Below are 25,088 nucleotides of genomic sequence, written 5' to 3' on the forward strand. Positions count from 1 at the left end.
AGAGCCCAAGAAGCCATGGAGGGGTCTGAGGCCTGGTTCTTCCCTGCCGGCAGAGGGACTCCCGAAATGGACTGTCCAGCATCCCTCCCGTGAAAGGCGTTTGTTTGCATGGCCGCTCAACCGATTTTGTACATCCCGGGGCTTAGTAAGAGCTGAGGTAATTAGACGCGAGCGACAGCTGCCTCGACACCTTGGGCGCCTAGCGCCGGGCTCGGAGCCCGACGGCTCGAATTCTCGCGAGAGCGGCCGCCGCCATTTTTCCATTGATTGCAGCGGGCTGGGGGAGGGGCCGACGACGAAGGCGACGGCGGCGGCGGCGGCGGCGGCGGCGGCGGAGCAGCGGTGGGTCGGTGTCTCCGCGCTGGTGTCTGAGGCCCAGGCTGAGGCCTCCGCGGTTGCCGGAGCGCAGGCGGCGGAGAGGATGACTGCCGCTGCCGTTCTCTTCTGAGATAGAGAGCCGCCACCACCCTGCCCCCTCCCCCGGCAGGGCGGAGAGGAGCGGCCAGAGTCTGAGCCATGGTGCCCGGCGAGGAGAACCAACTGGTCCCGAAAGAGGTGAGGGGCCAGCGGAGGAGGCTAGGCCCGAGGCCTGTGTCCGCTCGAGGCGGTGCAGGCCCGGGCGAGGGGTCGGCTGCGGGCCCAGCTCGTGTGCGGGCCCGGCTGTGGGGGGGAGGAGGAGGTGTGTGGTGGGGGCTGTACGGTGGGTGCGGCGAGCAGTTGGGAGACCCGACTGGATCTAGGGGCCGGGGGAGGGGGAGCCGAGACCGCCCCTCTCGGGTTTGTCGGGCCGGACGGATAAAGGAGCGGACTGGAAGGAATCAGGTCCGGCTTTGGGGGAGAAGGTGGCCTTTTAAGTACTTATTTAACATGTCGAGCCAAGATAATTTCAAAGAATTTCTGTAACAGTTGTTGATGGGCACGACAGGGTGACGGTGCTGCTTCTGGTTTTGACAGTGGCAGTGTGTAGCTTTCGGGGCTTGTGAAATCTACACCCAACTTGAGATCTGAGGGAGGGCAGAGTTAACTGTTAGGACTTTTTTGAACTCCTGTTACTTGGTAATCCTGTTGGTTTGCCTAAATGGGGCCTGTGGAAGATCGTTGAAAAAGTAAATGCTCACTTTCACGGAAAGGTGAGAGATAGCTAAACATTACCATATGGAAAGCTGAACTACTTTTTGTAGCTGGGTTGTGTATGCTAGTTTGGGTGACTGCTTGAATTCTTTAAAGCAAGTGATATGAGAAGCCTTAACTTCTTGGCTTCTCTTGAATAGTAGTAGAAGATTAATGGTAGAATCCAGCGCTGGCCAGTGGATTTCAATATATTAATAGTATCCCTGTTGGCTTTATAAATATCTTCAGCGTATCCAAATGTGTATTTTTAACTAGTTGATCATCAGGCTAATGCTTTGGATTTTTTTTTTCTCATATACCTTAAATAGAGGCAGTGTCCGGTTGAAATGAGCTGTGTAGAATCTTGATGTTTATAAGCGATAGCCATTAAACATTCTTTTTTTTTTTTTTAGATAGTTTGTAGCAAAATTGCTCCTTAAGCAAGCTCTGACACTGCAAAAGTGATACTGGAGTTATGTATCTGATAAAATATTTTTCCTACATTATCAGATGGCAGTTGTTTTGCAAGGACAGTTTTTTTTTTTTTTTTTTAACTTGGCTATCGTATGTCAGTATTTATTCATCGAACATCACCAACTCTGTGCAAGGCAGATAAACATGAATTAGAGTTCTTGCCGTGGGAGCTTTCAAAGCTACTAAGAGAGTGTTGGTAATATTCGTTGAGCTTCATTTAAAGGAGAGGTATTTTACTACATAAATACGTAACTCTTACGAAAGAACAGAAGTGATAGGTGCTGTAAAAAAGATAAACATGCATTTTCTTTTAAAGCTACATATTGCTGGTTTTCATTCTTACAAAAAGTAAAGTTAGTCCTTTCTTAATTTTTTGATTGTTAGAAAAATACAGTATAGGTGAAACTCTGCTTTAAGAAAATGCAACATCAGATTTATTTCCCTAATAATTTGATGTCTTAAAAAAACCCATGATATAAATATGCAGCTTTGCAGAAAAATATCAGTTGTGTAAAAACCAATACTGTAATACCACTTTTACCTTTTGGATTTTAAAGATTAATTGCCTCTCCTTTAAGACTAACTCCCTTACCTGAGGCTTCAAGCACATCGCAACTTTTTTTTTTCTTTTACATTTTTTGGAACATATGTCTCCCCTTCCCCCCCCAGATTGATCTTCAGGCTGTTCTTTTTCCTTGGCTCCTCTCATGATTCCTGGAAGCATGCACAGTGGTCTCAAGTCTTAAGACTATTACTTGAAGTTTTTGCCTTTTTTAGCTTGTTACGTAGTTCTTTCTTTTTTGATGACCATACTCCTCTTGCTGAATTTTTCTTTATTTTATTAATTTAGTTGTTTAGTAATATTGTACTTTTTTGGTCTTATTCCTACCTGTTTTTCTTATCTGCCTGCTTATTTAGTCAGTATCCTTTTTATGTCCTTAATTACCACTTTTCTCTTTGTCATACCCTGTCTTTTTAAGTTGGAGTTGAATCATACAGTGCTAAAGGGAGAGTATAGTGATCATCTAGTAACTTAATCCCTTTCACTTTACAAATGAGGAAATTAGGGCCAGAGGATTGAAAGTGACTTGTTTAGGGGGCTCTTGGGTGGCTCAGTGGGTTAAGCCTTTGCCCTCAGCTTGGGTCATGATCTCAGGGTCCTGGGATGGAGCCATGCATTGGGCTCTCTGCTCGGCAGGGAGCCTGCTTCCCCCCTTTCTCTCTGCCTGCCTCTCTGCCTACTTGTGATCTGTCTGTCAAATAAATAAAATCTTTTTAAAAAAGTGACTTGTTTAAGGTCACGTAATGAGTAAATGACAGTGTAAGGGCTAGAACTCATATCCCTTCACTATTCCTTGATTATACCCTATTTTATGGTTACCTTCATATAACTTGGAGGGTGTGTAAGACTAGTTTGTAACTCTCTAAGTACATTTACTATGTGAAAATAAATTGCAAAATTAAAACAAAAATTTGCTTCTGTTCTAATGGCTTATTATCAACAATATAGAGGGTTTTATTGTTTTTTGTTTGCTTAGGACCTTTGTATAGGGAACCCTGACCCCTGCTAGATTAAGATCTTGCTTAGGTGTGTGCATTCATGCATGTGTGTAGTTGTTGAATGAATAATATATTATTTTGGTCCCTGAAGCTCAAGGACAGATACATCTTAGAGGACTCCAAAGAGGGCTGCTTTGTGTACTACAGGTATCATAGCCTGTTTTTGTATGGCCTATGAGTTAAGAATGTCTTTTACATTTCCAAATTATAAAAGATAAGTAGAATAATATTCCATGACACATGAAAATATATATGAAATTCAAATTTTGGTATTTATAACAAAGGTTTTATTGGAACACAGCCATGCCCGTTTATTTACTATTATCTGTGGCTATAGCAGAGTTGAGTAGTTGCTACCGATGCTGTATACAGGATAAATTTGAAACTACTTAGTTTGTATTCAAGGCCTAGTACAGTTGATTCTGGCCCCAACCTTCCTTTTCAGCTTATCTTTTCTCCCATGAAACACATTTTTAATGCAGCCAAATGGGGTTCTCTCTCACTTGCTTTTCACTTCTTTTTGTACTATCCCTGCTTTCTACTTCTCTGTTCAGAACCTTCATATACATTTTTCCATAAATACCCTATACCTTGTTTATTCTAAAAATCTTTTTATGACCATTTTAACCTTAGGGATTTCTCCTTCTTTGAAGACCTTTTATGTGACTAGGATTTATTTGGCAATTCATTTGGCAATTATTAATAAATAGTGCTTGGTGACATATATTATGGTCCCAAACTGTAATATACATTTTATGTAATGTTATGAATTCCTTGGCAGCAGAGATGTTTGTGTGTTTCTCTCAATTTTCTGTTTTTGTGTATGTTATAAGTCTAGGACAGTACCCTTTCTGGAGCAGATATTCAGTAATATTTATTGATGCGGTTACAGGGTGTGAAGAAACTTAGAATTCTAACCAATTATCCCCTACTTGGATATTTTCTGCAGCACAGTTCATTGGCAAGCTGTTTTCCAACTCTTGCTTGAACACCTTCATGGCTAATCTCTGATAACATCTTTGTCTTACAAGAGATCTGTTATTTTAAGTTTTTGAGCTGAAAGAAGTCTAGACCTCTGACCTGCCATCTTTTGATAATTGCCTTGGACAACAGAGAAATCTTAAATCATTTCTCATAGGACAGCTTTTTTTTATTGCTGAAAATGGGAGAGGGGAGGAGGAGGGCCAGCCCCCTCTGTTCTACAGTCTGTGGATCCTTAGTTCTTTACTTCTCACTTGCTCTCTTTTAGGCATAATCCAGTTTTTAGTATCCCTCCTAAACTGCTGTACCCAGAGAAGAGCAAAGGGAGTGTGGTCTATTCATTGTGGTTCATAACAAAGCTTTTTACCTCACTATTTCATTCTACTCTGTCTTTGAATGTATTGATATTGGCTTTCAGGTCTCTTGCTTTTACTGTCATCCAAATTTTTATTTGCTGCTTTGTTTTTATTCTCTTTATAAGGATTTTTGATACTAATATTTATTGAGTCTTCACTGTGCATATTACTGTACTGTGCCATGTAAGGAACATTTTGAGGAAATAGCAAAAATTTATTCATCTCTCAAGTATCTTAGAGTATAATTCAGGATAAGGTACATACCTAATTGTTTTAAAATAGTACTTTAAGTGATGTCCACAGAATATATAAACGTAGAGAAAATGGAAAAGTGGAAGAAAAAACAAAAGAGTAGTTTCATATCTCAGGTTTCTTTCTGCTCCTTTTCCATGCCATAAACAGTTTCTATATGAAACAATGGTGATGATAGTAATAACCAGTATTTATTAAGCACTTATTGTATGTCAGATACTGTTATATGTGCTTCATGTATATTAACTCGTTTGAGCTTCACAGTGACCTCACAAGTATATAAAGACCATTAATGTTGAGAACTCCCAAAATATTAAAGCAAATTGTTTTTTATCTCTATTGTCTGGTTTTTAATAAAATCCATCAGGGTTTATTATGGTTTGTATCATGAATATTCTTTTAATTTTATGTTTCCTAATTAAATTACTAAGGAAATGTGCTACATTGGTCTTTCTTGTTTTTGATCATTCTTTAAAAATTAGCCTTTTTAAAAAAATGTGGGTGTTGATTCTCCTTTACCAGTAAGAAGCAAATATGACAGTTATGTCAAGTGACACTCATCTGTAGTTTACTTAAATTGGAGTGTTTAATTAAAAATCATTAGTATTTAAGATACCGTTGGAAATGCTGACTTAATAAAGTAAAAAAGCTGAGTGCAGTTGTATAGGATTCCAAATTTGTCAGGGAAAAAATGGACAGTTTAGGGTTATAGGCATTGAAAGATTAGAAGAAATAGTCTAAAATATTAACAATTGTTATTCCTGGATATCTGGATCATTGGGCTATATTTAGATTTTCTTTACTTATTTCAGCAATGGGTATATACATTACTTAAAAAAAAAGTTAGATAACCTAATTGTAGTTTTTGAGGTAATTATTGGTATCGTGTTACAGTGTTTTTTATGCTCATGATTTTCATCTTTCCCCTCTCTTCTTGCTCTGAGTTTGCCACAGAGTAATCTGATCCACTTGTATGGCTTCAGCCTTTGATTATAATATACCCATTTCTGTCTCCAGCCCTGACCTCTCTTCTAGATTCAGATTTCCATCTGCATACCTGATATCTCTATTTGGTTGTATGCTAGGACCCATAGATTACATGTAGGTAATATCAGGCTCATATCTCTTCTCTCTCCTCGTATTCTCTTCTCAACACAATTCTTTCTATGTTCTGTTCAGTTAGTGTTGTCAGCATCTATTTATTTAAGTTCCAAGATTTTTTTGACTCCTCTATTTTCCTTTTTTTCATATTTAAATGAGTTCAGGTCTCTGACTTCTAGGCTCTTTAGGAATCTGTCCTCTCTACAACTGTCAGTTACTTTCTAAAACAGGAGAGATTATGATTTACTTACTTTCTAAAGTTTATAGTTAATAACTTCTGATTGCAAATTGAGTAATAGGTACTATTTGTAAGCACTGTGTGCAAAATACTGTGGTAAACCTTTTGCATATGTTATCTTATTTAGTTCCTATCATACCCCTTTAAGACAGCTGCTATTCTTCATAATCTTACAGTTGAAGAAGGTAAGGCTTTGAAGAGGTTGAGGACCTTGCTCAAAGTTGTAGAGCTGTTTAGTTCTAAGTCAGTATGGCCTTAACGAGTGAAAGTACTTCATAATCTAGCTTCAGTTGTTTTATTTTAAGTTTAATTTTTATCAAAGCTATATGTGTACATGTTTAAAAAGAGTTGAATAGTTCTGCAGGACTATTGACAAAACAGTCCTCTGCAAATTCCCTCTTCCTTTTGTTTTGGGCTCTTTAGACACAATCACTTTCAATTCATTTCTTTGATATTTATCTCCATATCTCAAAATGTTCTGCCTGTAGTGTTCTTTCTTGAGTTTTCAGTTTAAGGCATTATCTACTGACTTACTACAAGTAGAAGCTAAGGTGTACCGCTATCCCAAGCCATACCCAGACACATTTCTCAGTTCTGCTCAGTCTTCCCAGTATTGTCATATTGTAAGTAGTTTGGTTATACCAGTACTCAGAGTGTGTATCAATGTGACTATAAGCTATTCATAATTGAGTCTTGTAGTTTACTGTAATTGTTTTCCTTTGCTGTATATTTTGTTTTTCCTGTGTTAATGTTTTTTTTAAAAAACTTGCTTTTGTTTAGTTTTCTGTGTACTTATCATTAATTTAGCAAGAGGTTACCAACAGGGGGCAACACAGTGGACATTGGCAATGTTGGGAAGGCAGGGAGTGTGCTACTATGCCTAGTGGTGGAAGTAGGCTCTGCTACCAAACATCATCCTACATCCACAGCACAGACTTCCACAAGAAAGAACTGTGCAGTCCAAAATGTCAGTAGGGACACTGTTGAGAAGCCGTGATTTAGTCCAGTTCTCTCAAGTGTATAAATCTCCTCTTACTCTGTTCAAACCTACTTATTTTTTATTTAAGTTTTCTTGAATTGCAGCTGTTGTCTATATTTGCCTTTACTATCATCTTAGTAGCCCCGCTCAGGACTCTATTGTATTGGGGCTCTTAGTTCCATATCTGGTGTCTTCTTTGCTCATTTTGTCATTTTGGAGGACCACTTTCAATAGCTTTCTGGACAGCATATACTTTTTTCCAAACCTCGCATGTCTGAAAATATTTCTGTCCTCTTGCTTTATAGATCATTTGGCTAGGCAGAGAATTCTTAGTAAGAAATAATTTTCTCTCAGAATATTTTTTAATATTGTTCCATTGTTTTCTTTATTTCAGTGTTGCTGTTGAGACATCAGATGCCTAGAAGATTCTTTTCCCCTATTTTGAAACTTTTTTTTTCCCTTTCTAGAAGCTTTGAGAATCTTTTCTCCCAGAGTTTTGAAATTCCTATACTATGTGCCTTGGTATAGGTCTTTTTTAAAATCCATTTCTGTCAAGTTCAGGGTAGTCTTATTCAGAAATTCATCAGTTCTGGGTAATTTCCTTAAATACTCCCCCCCCCCCCATTTCTTCCTTCGGTTTTCTCTCTTCTCTCTCTTGAGTTCCTATGGATTAGGTTTTGGGCCTATGGACTGGTTTCTCTAATTTTCTTACCTGTTTTCTTCTATTTTCCATTCCTTTCCCTCTTGCTTTATGGAAACTTTTTCTCAACTTTTATCTTCCAGTTCTTCTACTACAGTTTTATTTCTGCCATCATATTTATAATTTCCAAGCACTCTTTTTTTCTTCTGAAAAAAATTTTAAATATCCTTTTTCTGTCTTGTGGATACAGTGTCTTATCTCTCTTAGGATATTAGTAGTAGTTTTTTCTCTACACATTCCCCCTTTCCTCCAAATTTCCTTTTTGTGTTTATTTGCTTGGGCTTTGTCTTTCATATGAGATGCTTTCCTTGGATGCCTGGTGATTCTTTGAAGTCGACTCTTACTTAAAAGAAGTGCCTTGGGCGCCTGGGTGGCTCAGTGGGTTAAAGCCTCTGCCTTCGGCTCAGGTCATGATCCCAGGGTCATGGGATCGAGCACCGTGGGATCGAGCACGATCCCACCGCATCGGGCTCTCTGCTCAGCAGGGAGCCTGCTTCCTCCTCTCTCTCTGCCTGCCTCTCTGTCTGCTTGTGATCTCTGTCTGTCAAATAAATAAATAAAAATCTTAAAAAAAAAAAGTGCCTTAAAAAGCTTAGCAGCCCTACAAGTGGATGATTATGGTTTTCCCTGTAGAGTGATATGGCTGAATAATTTCCTTGCAGACTCCCAGTGACACCTCTTTTCTCTTGTGCTGGATTGATTTCCCAGAAAAGATTTCTGATCTTATGCCTAGAGAGAACAAGCTTGGGGACTGAGTAGGAAAAAGGGATTTGGGTTTCATCATTAAGTATGCAAATACATTTTCATTTGTTCTCCAGTTTTCAGTATGGCATTCTTCACATTCATTTGAGACTAACATCCTCTAGTGCAGAGATATCCAGTTTCACACTCTCAGAGGTCATGTAACCTTTTGCTAGAAAGGGTCAAGGAGTAGAAGAGAGGTCTGGGAGTTCTAACTGCTTCTTGAACAAATCTGTGCTCCTAGTTGGACTCTACCCTTAACTCCCAGAGTGTCTGAAACTGACAGTTTCTGAGCATTTTAGGGTCCCCCCCTACTATACTTTAAAAAATTTTTGGAAGAGTTGCAGAAATAATAGAGAATTGTCATATACCCTTCAGTGAGCTTCTCCTCATGTTAACATTTTATATAACTATAAAACACTTGTCAAGAGTAAGCAACTAACCATATTTTACTAGTTTTTCCACAAATGGCCCTTTTTGTTCAAAGATACAACACTGCATTTAGTTGTCTTATTTCCATAGGTTCTTTTTATTTGTGATAGTCCTTACCCTTTCCTTCTCTTTCATGACCTTGACACTTTGAACAGATATTTTGTAATGGCCCTCAATTTGGGTTTGTCTGACATTTTCTCATGATTTATGACCTCTCTCATGAGGTTGGGAATTAAGAGAGGGATATTGCAGATGTGATGTGTTCTTCTCAGTATGCCATCTGGAAGGTGTGGGAGAATGTGATGTACTGCTAGTGATGTTAACCTTGATTACTTGGGTATGGTGCTGTCTGTTAGGTTTTCTCCACTATAAAGTTACTATTTTCCTCTTTAATAATTACTAAATACTTTGAGACTGTGCAGATACCTTGTTGAGGCTTAAACTTCTGCCCACCAATTTTAGCATCTATCTATGGGTCTTGTCTTATTACTGGTGTATTCTAAGAGTAGTTTTCTATTTTCCTCATTTCTGTATTTATTAATTGGACTTCTTTGGTGAGGAAGAGTTATCCCTTCTTCCCCATTTATTTCCCCATAATAATTTATCAGTATAGACTTTTGGATATTTACTTTATTCTTTGGATTATAATCCAATGCTATTATTATTTTTTTGCTTTTTAAGCTTTTCCAATCTTGGCCAGGGGAGCACTTTCTGGTTGGCATCTGTGTGTTCATCCTTGCTTTGTGAGAACTTACTTTCTGGCGCCACATTATGCTTCAGCCCATGGTGTATTTTCTCTGCGCCAACTCTAGAAGCAACCACTTCTCCAGGGAGTTTATGGGAGTCCTTTGGTGTAATTGTAAATGTGTCTTTGGTTTTCTTCTACTAATAGAGAATTCAGCTTCTTTACATGTAATAGTCATTACCATTTTTGATCTGCTTTTCAGCTTTGAAATCATGTTTCTGGTTCCTTATGGGTTTATGCTCTTTAAAAAATGTCTTAACTCTTGTTTTGAAATTATCTTGAGAAACTTCAGCGCTAAATGCTTGTATTCAATCTATCCTCTTTAACCAGAAATTCCTAACTTAATGTATTTGTCTCCTGCCCCAAGCCAGTTTTGTTTTAGCCACATTTGGCTACATTAGTTGCTGTTCCCAGATGTGCTCTATGCTTTCATGCTTCACTTCTATGCCCTTGCCCTGAGTGAATATTATGAAGTACTTTTTTATCATCTGTTTTCTAGGGAGTTTTAAATTGGTGAACTTTAATTTTGCATGAAAACTATTATTTAAGTGCTTTCTTAAGTACTTTCTTTAGGATTGCTTCTTTCTTATTTTCCAGTTTTTTGATTAGTCAAAGTTTTTGCCTCTCAGTATCAAGGTACTATAATTTTTTTTTGCTGAAATTGAAGGGACTGGGTTAGTACATTTCCAGGGTACTAAAGTACCATGATAGCCCAACTTGGAAAGAAAAGGTTATATTGAAAATAGGGGGCTGGGAAAAATATATCACTGAATATATAAATTTAAATATCTGTTGTCAGTTAAGATTACAGAAGACATCTACTTTTAAAATTGATTCATTTGTCTTTAAGGATCTTCTTCAATTTAGGCAACATGTTTAGGTGTCCTGGTATGCAGAGACATATTCTTTTATGAGGTTTATTACACAGATTTTAAAGTGTTCTGTCCAGGTACTGTTGGCTTAAAATCTACTTTTGTACAAACACTCTCCATTGTACAAAGCCTTTGGGGCAAAATTATTGTGATTGGCAATGATGACAAATGATTGGCAAAACTGACGTAATCAAGATTCTTAAAGAGCACTCATTTCTCTTGAGAATGATTTGCTGTTGGTATAGTGTGGATGTAAGTGTAGGGTAAGTAAACAGAGGTCTCCTCTCTGCCTTATTACGTATTTCCATTTACTCTATCTCTAGGGTTGAGAGCAATAATAATTTATATCTATTCTTTTGTTTAATAGAACTAAACTGAACCATGTATATATAAAGTAGGCGTTGATATCAACATTTTTATTTATATAAAACTGTTGCTATAACCCACTGTCGAGAGATTACTGTTTTTATGAAAATTACTGAGATAATGGGTGTCGAATTTTAATGTTTTTTTTAAAACATGCTCTTAAAATATTATCCAGCCAGCAAAATCTAGCTCTTCTTACTTCCCACAAGTAACCATTTCTGATTCTCTTTCAACCTGATTACATTTCCCTAACCCTGAAACCCATTGCACTATATCTTTTGACATTTGAAAAATTATACCCCCTTATAAGTTACATGTTACTACATTATTACCTTTATTAGACTGGAAAATTTTCAAAGGCAGGACATGACAACCCGAGTGCCTGGGTTCAAATAGTAGCTTTGTGACCTTGGGCAAGTTACTTAATTTCTTGATACCATATTTAAATGAGGATACTAGTAACTACATCCTAGGCTTGGGAACAAGAAGTGAGTTAATACATGTAAGGTTTCTTGCACATAATAAGCACTCTATAAATGTCAGCATACCCCTCCATTATGTTATTACTTTCATCTTATATTCTTTCTAGGGACCAGCGCAATGTGCTATGCATTGTCCAGTAAATATTGATTAAATGAAAATGAAGTCATATTTAGTTATTGAATATACTAGTCATTACAGTTACAGTTCTAATTATGACCTGTTAGCTAAATATCTATGTGTTTGCACAAATCCTAAATGATTGTTGGATTTGACAGGTTCTTTTATATCCTCAAATATTGCTGATATAAACATACTGCTATTCTTACTGCTTTAATTGAAAACTAGAACATGTTAGAGTACAAATGTTAAAAATAAGTTTTTGAGTCTAATGAGGTTCTGAGAAAAATTGGTTTATATGTATGGATAATTGTCAAGATGCCTTATAAGATTAACAGATTACTGCTTTATAAGATTCAGTGTGAGATGCTATTTTAAAGCAGGATCCATGTTAAGAATAGTTTGTTTCTGAAAGAACTTTATGTATGTGATAATTCTGACTTTTAACTCTAGAGTAGAGCCAGTCGACAGGGATGAAAGAGACTGTTCCTGTCAGTTGTACATTGTGCTCTAGATATGATGCTGCATTAGTTGACTCATATGAGACTTGCAGAGTCTTTCAAATATTAGCCTAGCAAGCATAACATGCTTGTATTCAACAAATATAGTGGCTTTCGAGTAAAGAAAAATTAAGGGCTATAAGTAACATAATTAAGAAGAAGTCTAGAATTTAAACTTTTCTGTATATAGTGAATCTCATACCTTTGCTGAGATTAATAGGTTTAGCTTTAGGAAGACCATCGATCTCATTCATGACTTTATGTGAAGTTTTGTAGTATAACCAAATTATTGTAGTTTGACTATACAAATGATATTTTCCTGTTTCAAATCATACTTAGCTATTTTCTTTTTTATCATAAACGTCCTTTAATTTTTCTTAGTGTAGGTTTCTATAGTTTCTGATTCAGTAGAATTCATTATTCAGTTAAACATTGAGTTAGTAGCTGCTAGAATCAGGTTCAAAGATAAATAAGATACCCAAACTAGTTCTAGTTCTAGATGCTAGTCTAGTTAATTTAGTTAGAAGGAGTAGCATTTAAAACACAGAGGTTGGGGCGCCTGGGTGGATCAGTGGGTTAAAGCCTCTGCCTTCGGCTCAGGTCATGATCCCAGGGTCCTGGGATTGAGCCCCGCCATCGCCATCGGGCTCTCTGCTCAGCAGGGAGCCTGCTTTCTCCTCTCTCTCTCTGCCTGCCTCTCTGCCTACTTGTGATCTCTGTCTTTCAAACAAATAAATAAAATCTTTAAAAAAAAAAAAACAACACAGAGGTTTGTAATGCATTTTAGGAATTGACAAAAGTTTAGTATAGATGGATAGATTGTTTGGGGTTGAGTAGTAGAAGATCGTTCTGGAAGATTGTGTCTTATAAGTGCTGAAGGCTTTGTATGCCTGTGAGGAGTTTAGATTTTTTACTGTGCAAGCATTAGGGGGCTTGAAATCAACTTTTTCCCAGAAAAAGTTAACAAGTTTGTGATAATATTTATAAATCTAATTCCTGAAACTTCTTCACTGAAACATATTTTACTTGCATGAATGTTTTATGTCCCTACTTTAATATTAAAAATCTATACACAAATGAAAATGGGGAAAGGGGAACTTGCTAATAATACCTTATTCTTTTACCTGTTTTTTTTTTCCCCATTTGCAATAAGTTAATTAAGTACTTTTTTTTTTTTTTTAAGAATGAAATGTTTCCCATCATAATGCATCGTAAGTGCATTTCCCACATGTGAGTCATGCTTGCAGAATCTCTTTTGGCATACTTGTTACATTTTTATACGGATAACACACAGGTAGGTGTCTTCAGATATGCTAAGCAGGTAGGCCTCATTTGCGTCCAGAAAAGTGCCAGGAGCTGTACTCCTGGGAGTGTAGATATGTTTTGAAGTCCTGAGCAGATTCTCACATTTAATGCTAGAAGGGAAATTTGCAAGTGGGAAGTTCAGAACTTCTGATTTTCACTGACAGTACAAGGCTTATAATGATATGGTTTCTTCACATAAGGACATTTTGTGAGTGACTTTTGTAGTTGATAGTTTCCTAAGTGCTTTACTACTGATTTGTTTGTAGGCATTAGTCTTGGTAAGGGAGAACTAGTATGGAGTAAGTAGGATGTAGAACTCCAGTGTTCACCCCCTTTCTTTCTGCTAAAGCTCAGCAGGGTAGAGGTGGCACTGGTACTGGAGAATGATGACTCTCCTGGGGACTCTTATGGTGGCAGCCACACAACTGAGAACACCACAAGGAATGTTTTTAATTAGGGGATTAATGAAATCTTCCTGAGGAAATCTCTAATGTTCCAAATAAAATTAAGACTTTAATATTTAGCCCCGAGGAGCTCTTGATTATAACCCCAGTTCTAGGTTGCATTAAAAAGTCAAATTTTGTGGGACTCGCTTCCTAAAAGATATGTATTGCTTTACTCAATATAAATAAACTATGAGTTTATATACATTTACTCCATTTTTATTGATATAAAATGGCTACCATTTTATGTGCTTACGTGCTTTCATTTTATTGCCCTTAATTTTAAATTTATAGCAAGTTGTATGATTTATTACATTATGTTTATTTATAGTACTTTGTGGTAATGGAAGGCAATTGGTGAAAAATTAGATACCTAACAATGAAGTCTCTTATTAAAGGACATTTGAGAAATATTATTGCTTTAATTTTGACATTTTATATTCACATGTCTTTTAATATTTATTTGGCATTACATTATTTACTATTAACATGGCACACATCCAGACACAGAAAGAAACAGACACAGAAAATGTTTCTACAATTCAGTAGTATGATTTAATACTGGAAGGGATATAGTAGTTAGGTATTACAGTCCCTTCACTACCACCCCCCTCCACTTTATTTTTGGATCAGAAAAACATAAAGGCGGTAAAAGCTCAGGAAGTTACTCAAGGTCTCAGCTAGTGGAAGAGCTTGAATGAAACTTTTTTTTTTTTAAGTCAGGTTTACTAAGGTATAATTATGTAATAAAGTTTGCCCTTATATGGTATACAGCTTTGTGAATTTTGACAAACTTAATACAGTTGAGGCCCCTTGTAAACAGTGCCCTACCCCCACTTCGCGCTTCCGCTATCCACCTCACACTCAGGGCTCTGCAACCACTGATCTGTTTTCTGTCCTCATATTTTGCCTTTGTAGAACATCATATAATTCATATAGTATGTAGCATTTTGAGTCTGACTTCTTTCCTCTAGTATAAAACTATGAGAGTCATTCATGTTGTTTCATGTATCAGTAGTCTTCCTTCTTAGTGCTGAGTGCTGCGATTATTTCTCCATTCACCAGCTAATGGATATTTATTTCCAGTTTTTGAGGATTCTGAATAAAGCTGCTGCAAGTACTTGCATACTTGTTTTTTGGGCGGTAAATGCATCTTTAACTTTGTAAGAAACTGCCAAACTTCTCTGAAATGAAATGCATTCTGATGAGCAGTGTATGAGCATCTTAGTTGCTCTGCATCCTCCTTTTTGGTACTTGGTAATGTCAGGGTTTTTTGTTTAGTTTTTGCTTTTTTTCTTTCTTTCTTTCTTTCTTTCTTTCTTTCTTTTTTTTTTTTTTTTAGCATTCTAGTAAGTGTATAGTGATTTTTGTGATTTTAATTTGCATTTCTTTTTTTTTTTTTAAGATTTTATTTATTTATTTGATAGACAGAGGTCACAAGTAGGCAGAGAGGCAGGCAGAGAGAGAGGAGGAAGCAGGCTCCCCGCTGAGCAGAGAGCCCAATGTGGGGCTCCATCCCAGGACCCTGGGATCACAACCTGAGCTGAAGGCAGAGATTTTAACCCACTGAGCCACCCAGGCGCCCCTAATTTGCGTTTCTATAATGACTGTTGATGTAGAGCATCTTTTCATATGCTTGAGGATTTTTATTAATCCTGACCCAGAAAACATATTTTATGCAAGTATTACATTTGCTCGGTTCTGATAGGAGAGAGAGAAGACAGAAGAGTACGGGTTCCCAAGGAGTTTATGATTTACATATGGAAGACTGGTAATCATGTTAAGTGGTGATTGTATTTGAAATCCCAGTTCACATAGCTGCTGGTTTGGTGAGAAAAAATGGTTTGGAAATCAGAAAACACAGTGGTTTGACTTTGCAGTAGTCGCTTAACACTTCTTTCTTTTTTTCTTCTTTCAAGTAAGGGACTTGGACCAGATAAGGAATAAGATTTGTCTCTAAATTATAAACCTACGGGATCTTTTAAAGTAGTGGGTGTTTTTACTACTTTTACAATAGTAGGTTTTTACCCTTTGTGAGAAGGCCATGCAGTCAGAAAACAAAAGATCTTTGCAGGTTTTTTCTGATGAAGTTCATATTATTCCCAAAAAATAATCTTTCGCAATTTTAAACATCATAAATTATAAATTTTACTGTAGTCAAGGATCTTTTTTTAAGGATTGTAACTGGTAGTTTCATAATACCTTCTGTGTGATATTGTTACATTATAACTTGTAGGGTATTTTCAGGATATTTTCTTTTGATCGTCAGAAAAAGTCTTTGTGGACCTTGAAACTAAATGACTTGCATAGGATTATACAGGTAAAAAAAAAAAAGTAGCCATCTTGACCAGAGGGTTCTAGCCTTGATCTTTTGCCCTGTGCAGTACATTGCTCATTTACACTATAGGCCTCTCCAGTAGGAAGTAAACGGTCATCTAATAGTTCTGAGTAACCTATGTATTTTTTCAGTTGTACCATTTCATGTTCAGAATATTATAAGAATGTAATATTCTTACATTAAAATTCTTATCTATGCTTCTAAATAAGCACATGGTAACAGATAATACAATAAACAAGCTTCTTTGATTTAGTAATAATACAGTAGAACATTCAAGACCTGTAAACAAGTCAGTTGTATCACGAGCTGAGTCACTGCTTGTCAACAACAGCCTACTCACAGAAGAAAACTTAGCTGTAATCAAAAATAAAGATAACAGGAATAGTAAAGGGCTTATTATTGCCTCTCCTGAGAGTAGTTTGTTCAGTTTCTAAGTTTAGATACCTATAGTATGTTATTAGTGGGATACCCATTACCAGTAGTAGAATAACTATTAAAAGGAGTAAAGCAGAAGTGGGAAGAGTATTCCCCCTTAGACGTAAGGGGGAAAATAATGCCATTATAACTTTATTGCCACAAATATGTTAACATTATAAAGTTGTCAGTAAGCCTATATTTCTTAGGAGATCCATGTTCATATATGACCTTAAGGCAAGTCAGTTCAGGTCCCAGAATTTCTTTTTACCCATCTGTAAAATAAGGAGTTTAATTGGATGTCTAAACGTCCATCAGCTTTAAATATTATAATTCTGTGTCATATGTGATGAATTACATGATTGATGGTTTCATAACTGTCAAGTAAAGTATATTGCTCATAGTTAATTTTAACTTTTTTTTTTAGGTTCTGAAACTTTGTTATTCATTTTTGACTAATTGAATGGGTACTTGATGTAATTGTTACAAGTAAAAATAGATTACATAGAATTCAGAGTTTTATATATTTAGTTTTCTGATTATAATATGGGGTTCTGGGAGCTTGCTTTATGGGTGTTTTGTTATACTTTATTATAAGTAAAGTAAGTCATACTGTTTGTTATACTTTATTATAGTGTGCTATATGATTTGGAAACAAATGTCATAAATTGACAGACTATTGATGTTACATCTTATTCAGTATTAGTTTAAGTTCAGAAAATCCATATCCTGATACATTGAATAAGCACCTGTTAATATTGCAGATTCGTGGGGCACCTGCGTGGCTCAGTGGGTTAAAGCTTCTGCCTTCGGCTCTGGTCATGATCCCGGGGTCCTGGGATTGAGTTCCACGTGGGGTTCTCTGCTCAGCAGGGAGCCTGCTTCCTCCTCTCTCTCTGCCTCTCTGCCTGCCTCTCTGCCTACTTGTGATCTCTGTCAAATAAATAAAATCTTTAAAAAAAAAGTAATGCAGATTCTTTTATCACAGAATTTGTATTTGTATATGTATATGTACAACATAGAGTGTAGTTACAATTTTTTATGCTTTGAACTGAACTTTTGTAGCAAGTACAAAGTTGTCTTTTAGAAAATTCATATATGAAGATTTGAATTTAGAAAGCAGGTTAAAGCAGATAGTGATTATTAGCAAACTCCTTTTTTTTTTTTAAGATTTTATTTATTTATTTGACAGAGAGATCACAAGTAGGCAGAGAGGCAGAAGGGGGGGGGTGCGGGAAGCAGGTTCTGCGCTGAGGAGAGAGCCCATTGTGGGGTTCGATCCCAGGACCCTGAGACCGTCACCCGAGCAAAAGGCAGAGGCCCAACCCACTGAGCCACCCAGGCACCTCAGACTTCTTTTAAATAGTAAAAGCCCTTGCATTAAAATCTTTTAAAATTTAAAATCAGTTTGGAAAATTTTGAAACTTTCAAAATCAATTTTTAGAAATTTATTTAAAAGTTTTAAGGCCATACTTTATACTTCCAGTAGCAGAAGCTATGTATTATGAAATTATTTTCCTGCTTTATTTTGTTTAGCAAATTCCCTTAAAGACTTAGACTTTCCTCTTCTGTGGTTCATTTTTGGTAGTAAATATTATAGATTAGCCATTTCCATTTTTTAGCTAAGCAGAATCTTGCATATAAATCTGCCCTTTGTTTGTTCCTATATACTTATTGGTCTTTATTCATGTTCATATGGAATCTTTATGATTTTCTGAAGTAATATTCCTGACCAATCTCCTCAAATCTTTGGGCATATTTGTTTTCTTTGAGTATATTAACAAGAGGAACAAAATTCTATTTTTTTTTTTTAAACTGGAACAAATCCTACATATATGGAAGAGATTTCTTTTGAGAAATTTGAGCCTACAGTATAATTTCACACTGGTGAAAAGGTAGGGTTAAGAAGATGGAACTATTTGGGAGAAGTTGTAGAGAGATACTAGTGGGAATGGAGTTGAGGAAAATTGGATCTAAGAAAGTCTTGTATTTTTGTTGGTAATGGAGTTTGTATCATTTTCTGATTATAATGATTTATAGAGATGTTTTGTTTAGAATGGCTTAACTGTTAGAAATGCTAAATAGCAAGAGGATGGGAAAATGTGATATATTTGAATGATTTACTTTACTGTAACTACAGTTTTCATCCACATTAAAATGGAAACAGGAAATGACTTAATTCTTGAGAAGCCAAAAATTGAAAAAATGACTAAAAAATTGTAATTTGATTCATGTTAAATTTGATAATGTCTTTACCCTTAATTCTCTTCTATTTATATATCATTCCTAAATTAAATATTGGAAATACACTGAATAAAAAGTTCATGATCAGGTTTTTTTTAAAGTATGACTAAAATTTTTATATTTGGGAACTCAGCTTCTTGGCAGTTAACTTCTGTAGTTAACAGTTTTTAAGTGAACAAAGTGAGTTTTAAATTCTGAAAATAAATTTTGTTATAAGGGCATCTTAAGGAGTACTAGGTCAGTTATAGCTATTCTCTGATCGCTTAGTGCCCGTCATCAGTATTGTAATATTATTCAGGAAATAGGACATGTTTACTATTAAATTTTTAGCTTACCTATGTATATATTTTTAGTCATGTGATTACTTCCTATTTGATTAACCATCTTTTAATGTGAACTTTTAAGTTGAATAAATAATCTCTTTATTTTGATGTTCAGATTACTCTGGACTTGGCGGGTGAGAACACTTTCAGCTGGCTCCTGTGTCCTTTTGACATGTCTCACCATTCTTGGAGTACTACCTTACTTTCTGGCAGTGCAGGATATTCCAAGCTTTTGATTGTACTTTTCCAACCCTAACACTAAGATCAGTCCTTTGTAAAAAGATCTCTGAGTCCTTTTGGTGGAGAATGGTATTGAGAAATCACGATCTGGGGATTAGATGTGTTTATTGTTAACTGTTAGAAATGCTAAATAGCAAGAGGATGGGGAAATGTGATATATTTGAATATTTACTTTATTGTAACTAAATTTAAAAAAATTTTTAAATTTTGGTAAAATATACATAAGATATACTTAACCAGTTTTAGGTGTACTTTTTTTTTTTTTTAAGATTTTATTTATTTATTCGACAGACAGAGAGAGAGGAAGAAGCAGGCTCCCCGCTGAGCAGAGAGTCCGACATGGGGCTTGATTCCAGGACCCTGAGATCATGATGATCTGAGCCGAAGGCAGAGGCTTTAACCTACTGAGCCACCCAGGCGCCCCTTAAGTGTACAGTTTGTTAGCATTAAGTACATTTGCATTGTTGTTCTACTCACCATCATCCATGCACAGAAATCTTTTAATCTTGGAAAACTGTACCCATTAGCAATAACTCCCTATTCCCCTACCCTCCCACCCTCACCCCCTCAACCTCTGGCAACTACCATTCTGTTTGAATTTGAATTCTGTTTGAATTCTAGGTACCTCATATAAGTGGAATCCTACAGTATTCGTTTTTTGTGTGTGTGTGACAGGCTTATTTCACTTCGTATCATTTCCTCAAACTTCATCCACGTTATAGTTTGTGTCAGTATTGCCATCCTTTTTAAGGCTGAATAATATACCATTGTATTTATGTATATATGTAGATACACACACACAAACATACATAACACCTTTATAGTCCCTAATATTTAATCATTTAATATATCTATATCTGTATAAATATTTGCTTCCATCTTTTGGCTGTTATGAACAGTGCTTCTGTGAACATGGGTGTGTAGCTATCTATGAGTCCCTGCTTTCAGTTCTTTTCGTTACATACCTGGAAGAGAAATTGCCAGATCAGTGGACAGTTCCAGCGCTTGCAGCAGGTCATATATTTGGAAAACTTATAAGCTGAAATGATGTAAGTTGAATTTTAGTTTGCAGCATACTTGTGGATTTGACTAAGAGTTAATGATGTCTAGCTTTTTGTGGAAATAACCCAAACATCACATTGAGTTAACTCTAAATTATTTTATAGTATAGAGTATATATATTATATATTACATAGTATAGAGTTTTACACAGTGTGTTGATCGAGCAGTGCTCATTAATTATACTTATTTAAAATAGCACTTACACATTACCATAGAATATATCATTTTTAATACAAATGATTTCTTTCCATTATTACCATTTCTGTTTTGAGAACTTCTTTAACTATTCTTTTAGGGTAGGTTTGCTAACAACAAATCTTTTAGTTTTTCTTCATCTGAAAATGTCTTTATTTCCCCTTCATTCCTGAAGGATATTTTCACTGACTATAGAATTCTAGCCTGACAAATATTTTCTTTCAGCTCTTGGAAATATTGTGGAAAATACCTACTTTTGTGATATTTGACAAGAAATCTGCTACATTTGAATTGGGGTTTTTTTCCTTTGTAGATAAGATGATGTTTCTATTTTCAAAAGCTTTCTGTTTCTCTTTAGTTTCCAAGGAGTTGTCTTACGATGTTTCTTGACATGAATTGCTTTGGATTTAATCTGTTTGGGATTCATTCAGCTTCCTGAATGTGTAGGTTTATGCCTCTTGCCAAATTTGAGGAGTTTTCAGCCATTATTTCTTCAGTTAGTTTTTTATGTCCACCCCCTTTCCCCTTTCCCTCCAGGACTTGGTTGACATGAATGTTAGTTAGGTCTTTTGTTATGGTCCTATGGATATTGAGAATGACTTTGTGGGGTCTTTTTTCTTTATTGTTCAGATAAAAATGTCTGCTCTTCTTATCTTCTGGGTCACTGATCCTTACCCTCCTTATCTGCATTCTGCTATTGAGCCCACTTAGTGAGTTTTAATTTTAGTTTTTTTGTGATTTCTTTGCTGAGACTTTCTGGTTTTGTTTTGTTTTCATATGTTTCATATGTATTTATAATTGTTGAACATTTTTATGACCGCTGCTTTACAATCCTTGTCAGATAATTCCAACATTTGTGTCATCTTGATGTTGGCATCTATTGATTCTCTTTTCTCATTCAAATTGAAATTTTCTTGGTTCTTGGTATGACAGGTGACTTCAGTTTATCATGGACATTTGGGGTATATTACGAAACTCTGAATCATACTTAAACGTCTGATGTAACAGAGGTCTGACACCATGCCAACAGGAGAAAGGGTGTACTCCTTCATTACTGAGAGGTGGGGATGGAAGTCCAGGTTCCTCATCTACCTTAATTTACAGCCTGGGGTGGTGCCTTATTATTCCTGGGTGGGGATGAAGTTCAGGTTCACCTTAAACTTCTGTGGATATGGGGAGAGGGAGAGTCACTTTGTTCTTTCTGCCTTGAGGCCTTCACTGATAGAGAAGTGAGGAGGTACTTCTTAACCATTGGGCTGTGATAAAAGTCCCACTGCCCACTTGGTTTTTTTGTAATGCCGCTCTGGTGGAAGAGTGTGGGAGGGAAGGGAGTGCCTTAGACAATTTAAGAGTGGAAATCTCTTGGACCTTGATGGTGGGAGTGGAGGCAGAGTTAAGTTATTTTTTTCTTCCCCTGTAATGTTTGGCTATAGTATGATTAGTGTCTAAAAGTTGTCAGACTGTCCCTTTTCTGACCCTTTAGCTAGAGAAACGCAGTCTTATCTTGGGGCATTTTCAGTCTGCTGTATTAGGCAAAGAGAAATCCAGGGAATTAACCACCATGTCCTTCATTCTTCAGGTCCTTAGTCTCTACCCAGTCTGTTTCCTCTTCACTTTTCAGTGTCTTCTTATCTTTAATACATAATGCTTTTAGTTGTATTTAGCAGGTGGAATAAAAAGATGTGTATCTACTCCCTCTTGTCCCAGAAATGGAAGTGTTAGCTATTTTAATGTGTAGAATGTTATGTGTGGCTTTAAGACTATAAGTGACATTCATTTTTTTTAATCACTATCTAAATGAATACTATTTTTTTTTAAATATCCTTTTAAGAGGCTTCCACTCTTCCTCTGGCCTCTGTTTTTCCAGATAAATATTACTTGAAGTAGAAGAATCTTACTAGTAGTTAATTATTGTAAGTCTTCTGATTTTTGCTCTCTTTAGTTCCTTTAACTGTTTTCCTGTGTACTACTCTCACATCACCAGCAGTCTGCATATTATCTGTTAATGGTACCTGATCTTGATTGTGCTAGTTTTTATTGTTTGTTTTCTATAGATACATCATTCTGTTTGTTGTACACACTGAGTATCATTTTTTGAAATTTCCCTAGATATCTTTTCCATGTGTACTGCTGCCTAGGAAAATTGCTTTTGTTTTCTTATTGTGCGCTTTTGTAATTGAGCAGGTAGGTGTTTTGTCTCTTCTGTTTGAGAGGATAGGAGTAAGCTAACACTTTAAAAATTTTACTTAATATGTAAGGTGACTAAATTTGGCAAGATTATTTCTTATGATTTACATATAAATTATAAAAAGAAGTACATGTGCAATGCTAAATATTTGGAAACCCCAAAAAACATAAAGGGAAAAAACACAGCTAGCTCTAACCCTCAAAGACAGTACTGTTAATACTTTGATATGATTCTTTAATTCTGAAATTTTCCCTTCCTTTTCCTTTACAATATAGACTTTTTTGATTAATTATTTTTATTAACATATAAGGTATTATTTGCCCCAGGGTTGCAGGTCTGTGAATCGTCAGGCTAGCACACTTCACAGCACTCACCATATGCACAATATAGACTCTTAATGTTTTAAAGGCTAGCATTGTTTTTCTTCATATTTTAAGGCTAGCATTGTTTTTTAGCAATATCTTGGTTATTTTTTCTTTTCCGCATTTCTCATATAATGTTATTTTAAAATATTTATTTATTTATTAGACAGAGATCACAAGTAGGCAGAGAGGCAGGCAGATAGAGAGGAAGGGAAGCAGGCTCCCTGCTGAGCAAAGAGCCTGAAGCGGGGCTCGATCTCAGGACCCTGGGATCATGACCTGAGCCAAAGGCAGAGGCTTCAACCCACTGAGCCACCCACGCACTCCTCATATAATGTTATTTTTAAAGACTGCATGGTATCCCATTGCATGTATTTATTATAATTTTCCTGTAAATTATTTTCTTTTTTGGCTAGACAGCTTTTGGTAGATTCTTATATTTACAGTAACATTCTGCTGAGTATCCTTTTATATTCACATCTGTGCATTCATTGACTAAACCCTTGGATGGATTCTTAAAGGTAGAATTGGTGGATTATCACCTATGTCTTGTTACTTTTTGGATGAAAAGAATGAGTTTATTTCTCTTTAAAATTTTTGTTTTGGCCATATCTATTGAAATAGGTTTTAAATTGATACTTTTTATTGTATTAACTACTCCTTAGATTTTTCTTTAAATTTGATCATCTTTATTCGTGGCTTTGTTTAGGTAATTACTTAAAATGTTGAATACAACAGGACCAAAGATAGATAATCTTTTGGCATAATTTTTTAGTTGTGATTTCAGTTAAGAGTTATAATTGTTACTGTACATTTTATGCGTATCAGTGTTGTGGGTGACTTTGTCAGTGTGCTTTTTTAAGGTCAAGATTTTTTGTGTCTTTCATGTATGTTGATTAATCAGTCCTACTGTCAAAAGTAAGATGTGGAGTGCCTGGGTGGCTCATTTGGTTAAGTGTCTGTCTCTTGTTTTTGGCTCACAGCATGATCTTAGGGTCGTGAGATAGAGCGTGGAGCCTGCTTAAGATTCTCTCTCTCTCCCCTTTTTCCTCTGCTCCTCCCTTCCCCCTGCTTCCAGGTGTACACTCTCTCAGAGAAAATATTTTATTTTTTAATAAAATATTTTTAATATTTAATAAAATATTTTGTCATACATTTAATTTAAATTCAATTAGCCAAGATGTAGAACTTCATAAATATAGAGTTCAGTAATTCATCAGTTGCATACAACACCCAGTGCTCATCACATCATGTGCACTCCCTAATGCTTGTCACCCAGTTACCCCATTCTCCCCACCAACCTCCCCTCTAAATAAGATATGTTTTTAAAAAAAGTAAGATGTGCATTGTTCATAGTAAATTAATTTAAACTTAGTCATCTGTTTTGTTCCTATTTTGATTTTATTATGAAGAATAGAATACAAAAAATGAATATATTAAGTACGGTGTAAAGAATAATAACAAAATACCCAAGCATCTTTTTCAGAATATAAAACATTACCAGTTGACAACAGAAATGCTGTGTAACTCATTTCTCAGTTGGGTCCCTGCCTCTACCACCATTCTAAATTTTTGATAACTATGTTTTCCTTTTGTTTCACTACCTGCTATGTTAATAAACAATAAAATGGCTACTTTGTATATTTTTGAGCTTTGTGTGAATTAGAATGATTTTGTGGCTGTTAATCTGTGTCATACATTTTGCTGTGACTTGGCTCTTTTACTTTGTTTTTGAGATACTTCCATGTTAACATAGGTAATAGTTCATTCATTTTGATTACATAATCTTCTGTTCTATGAATATACTACAATTTATCATTGAAGGACATTTAGGATGTTTACAGTTTTGTGCCATTTTGAGAAATGGTACTATAACATTTCTGAACATATCTTGTTCAAGAGTTTCTTTAGGAGGTAGATGATGGCTGGCTGGTTGGCTGGCCAAATATAGATAGATCAGATATAGA

General features: G+C 36.0%; 1 protein-coding gene across 5 annotated transcripts in view; it reads left to right on the forward strand.

Moving 5' to 3' along the window:
* The first annotated feature begins 288 nt into the window (after positions 1-288).
* The window catches only part of USP47 (ubiquitin specific peptidase 47), a 110,552-nt gene continuing 85,752 nt past the window's right edge, over positions 289-25,088 (forward strand). For 3 of the 5 annotated variants that reach the window (XM_032360507.1, XM_032360510.1, XM_032360511.1), the window contains exon 1: positions 290-555. In XM_032360507.1, the coding sequence (XP_032216398.1) occupies positions 517-555 (39 nt within the window). In that variant the 5' untranslated portion in view covers positions 290-516. Of the gene's footprint in view, positions 556-13,190; positions 13,302-25,088 lie in introns of all 5 variants that reach the window. The other 2 variants (XM_032360509.1, XM_032360508.1) reach the window with 2 other exon arrangements.

The sequence above is a fragment of the Mustela erminea genome, chromosome 9, assembly GCF_009829155.1.
Source record: "Mustela erminea isolate mMusErm1 chromosome 9, mMusErm1.Pri, whole genome shotgun sequence".
Lineage (NCBI taxonomy): Eukaryota > Metazoa > Chordata > Mammalia > Carnivora > Mustelidae > Mustela > Mustela erminea.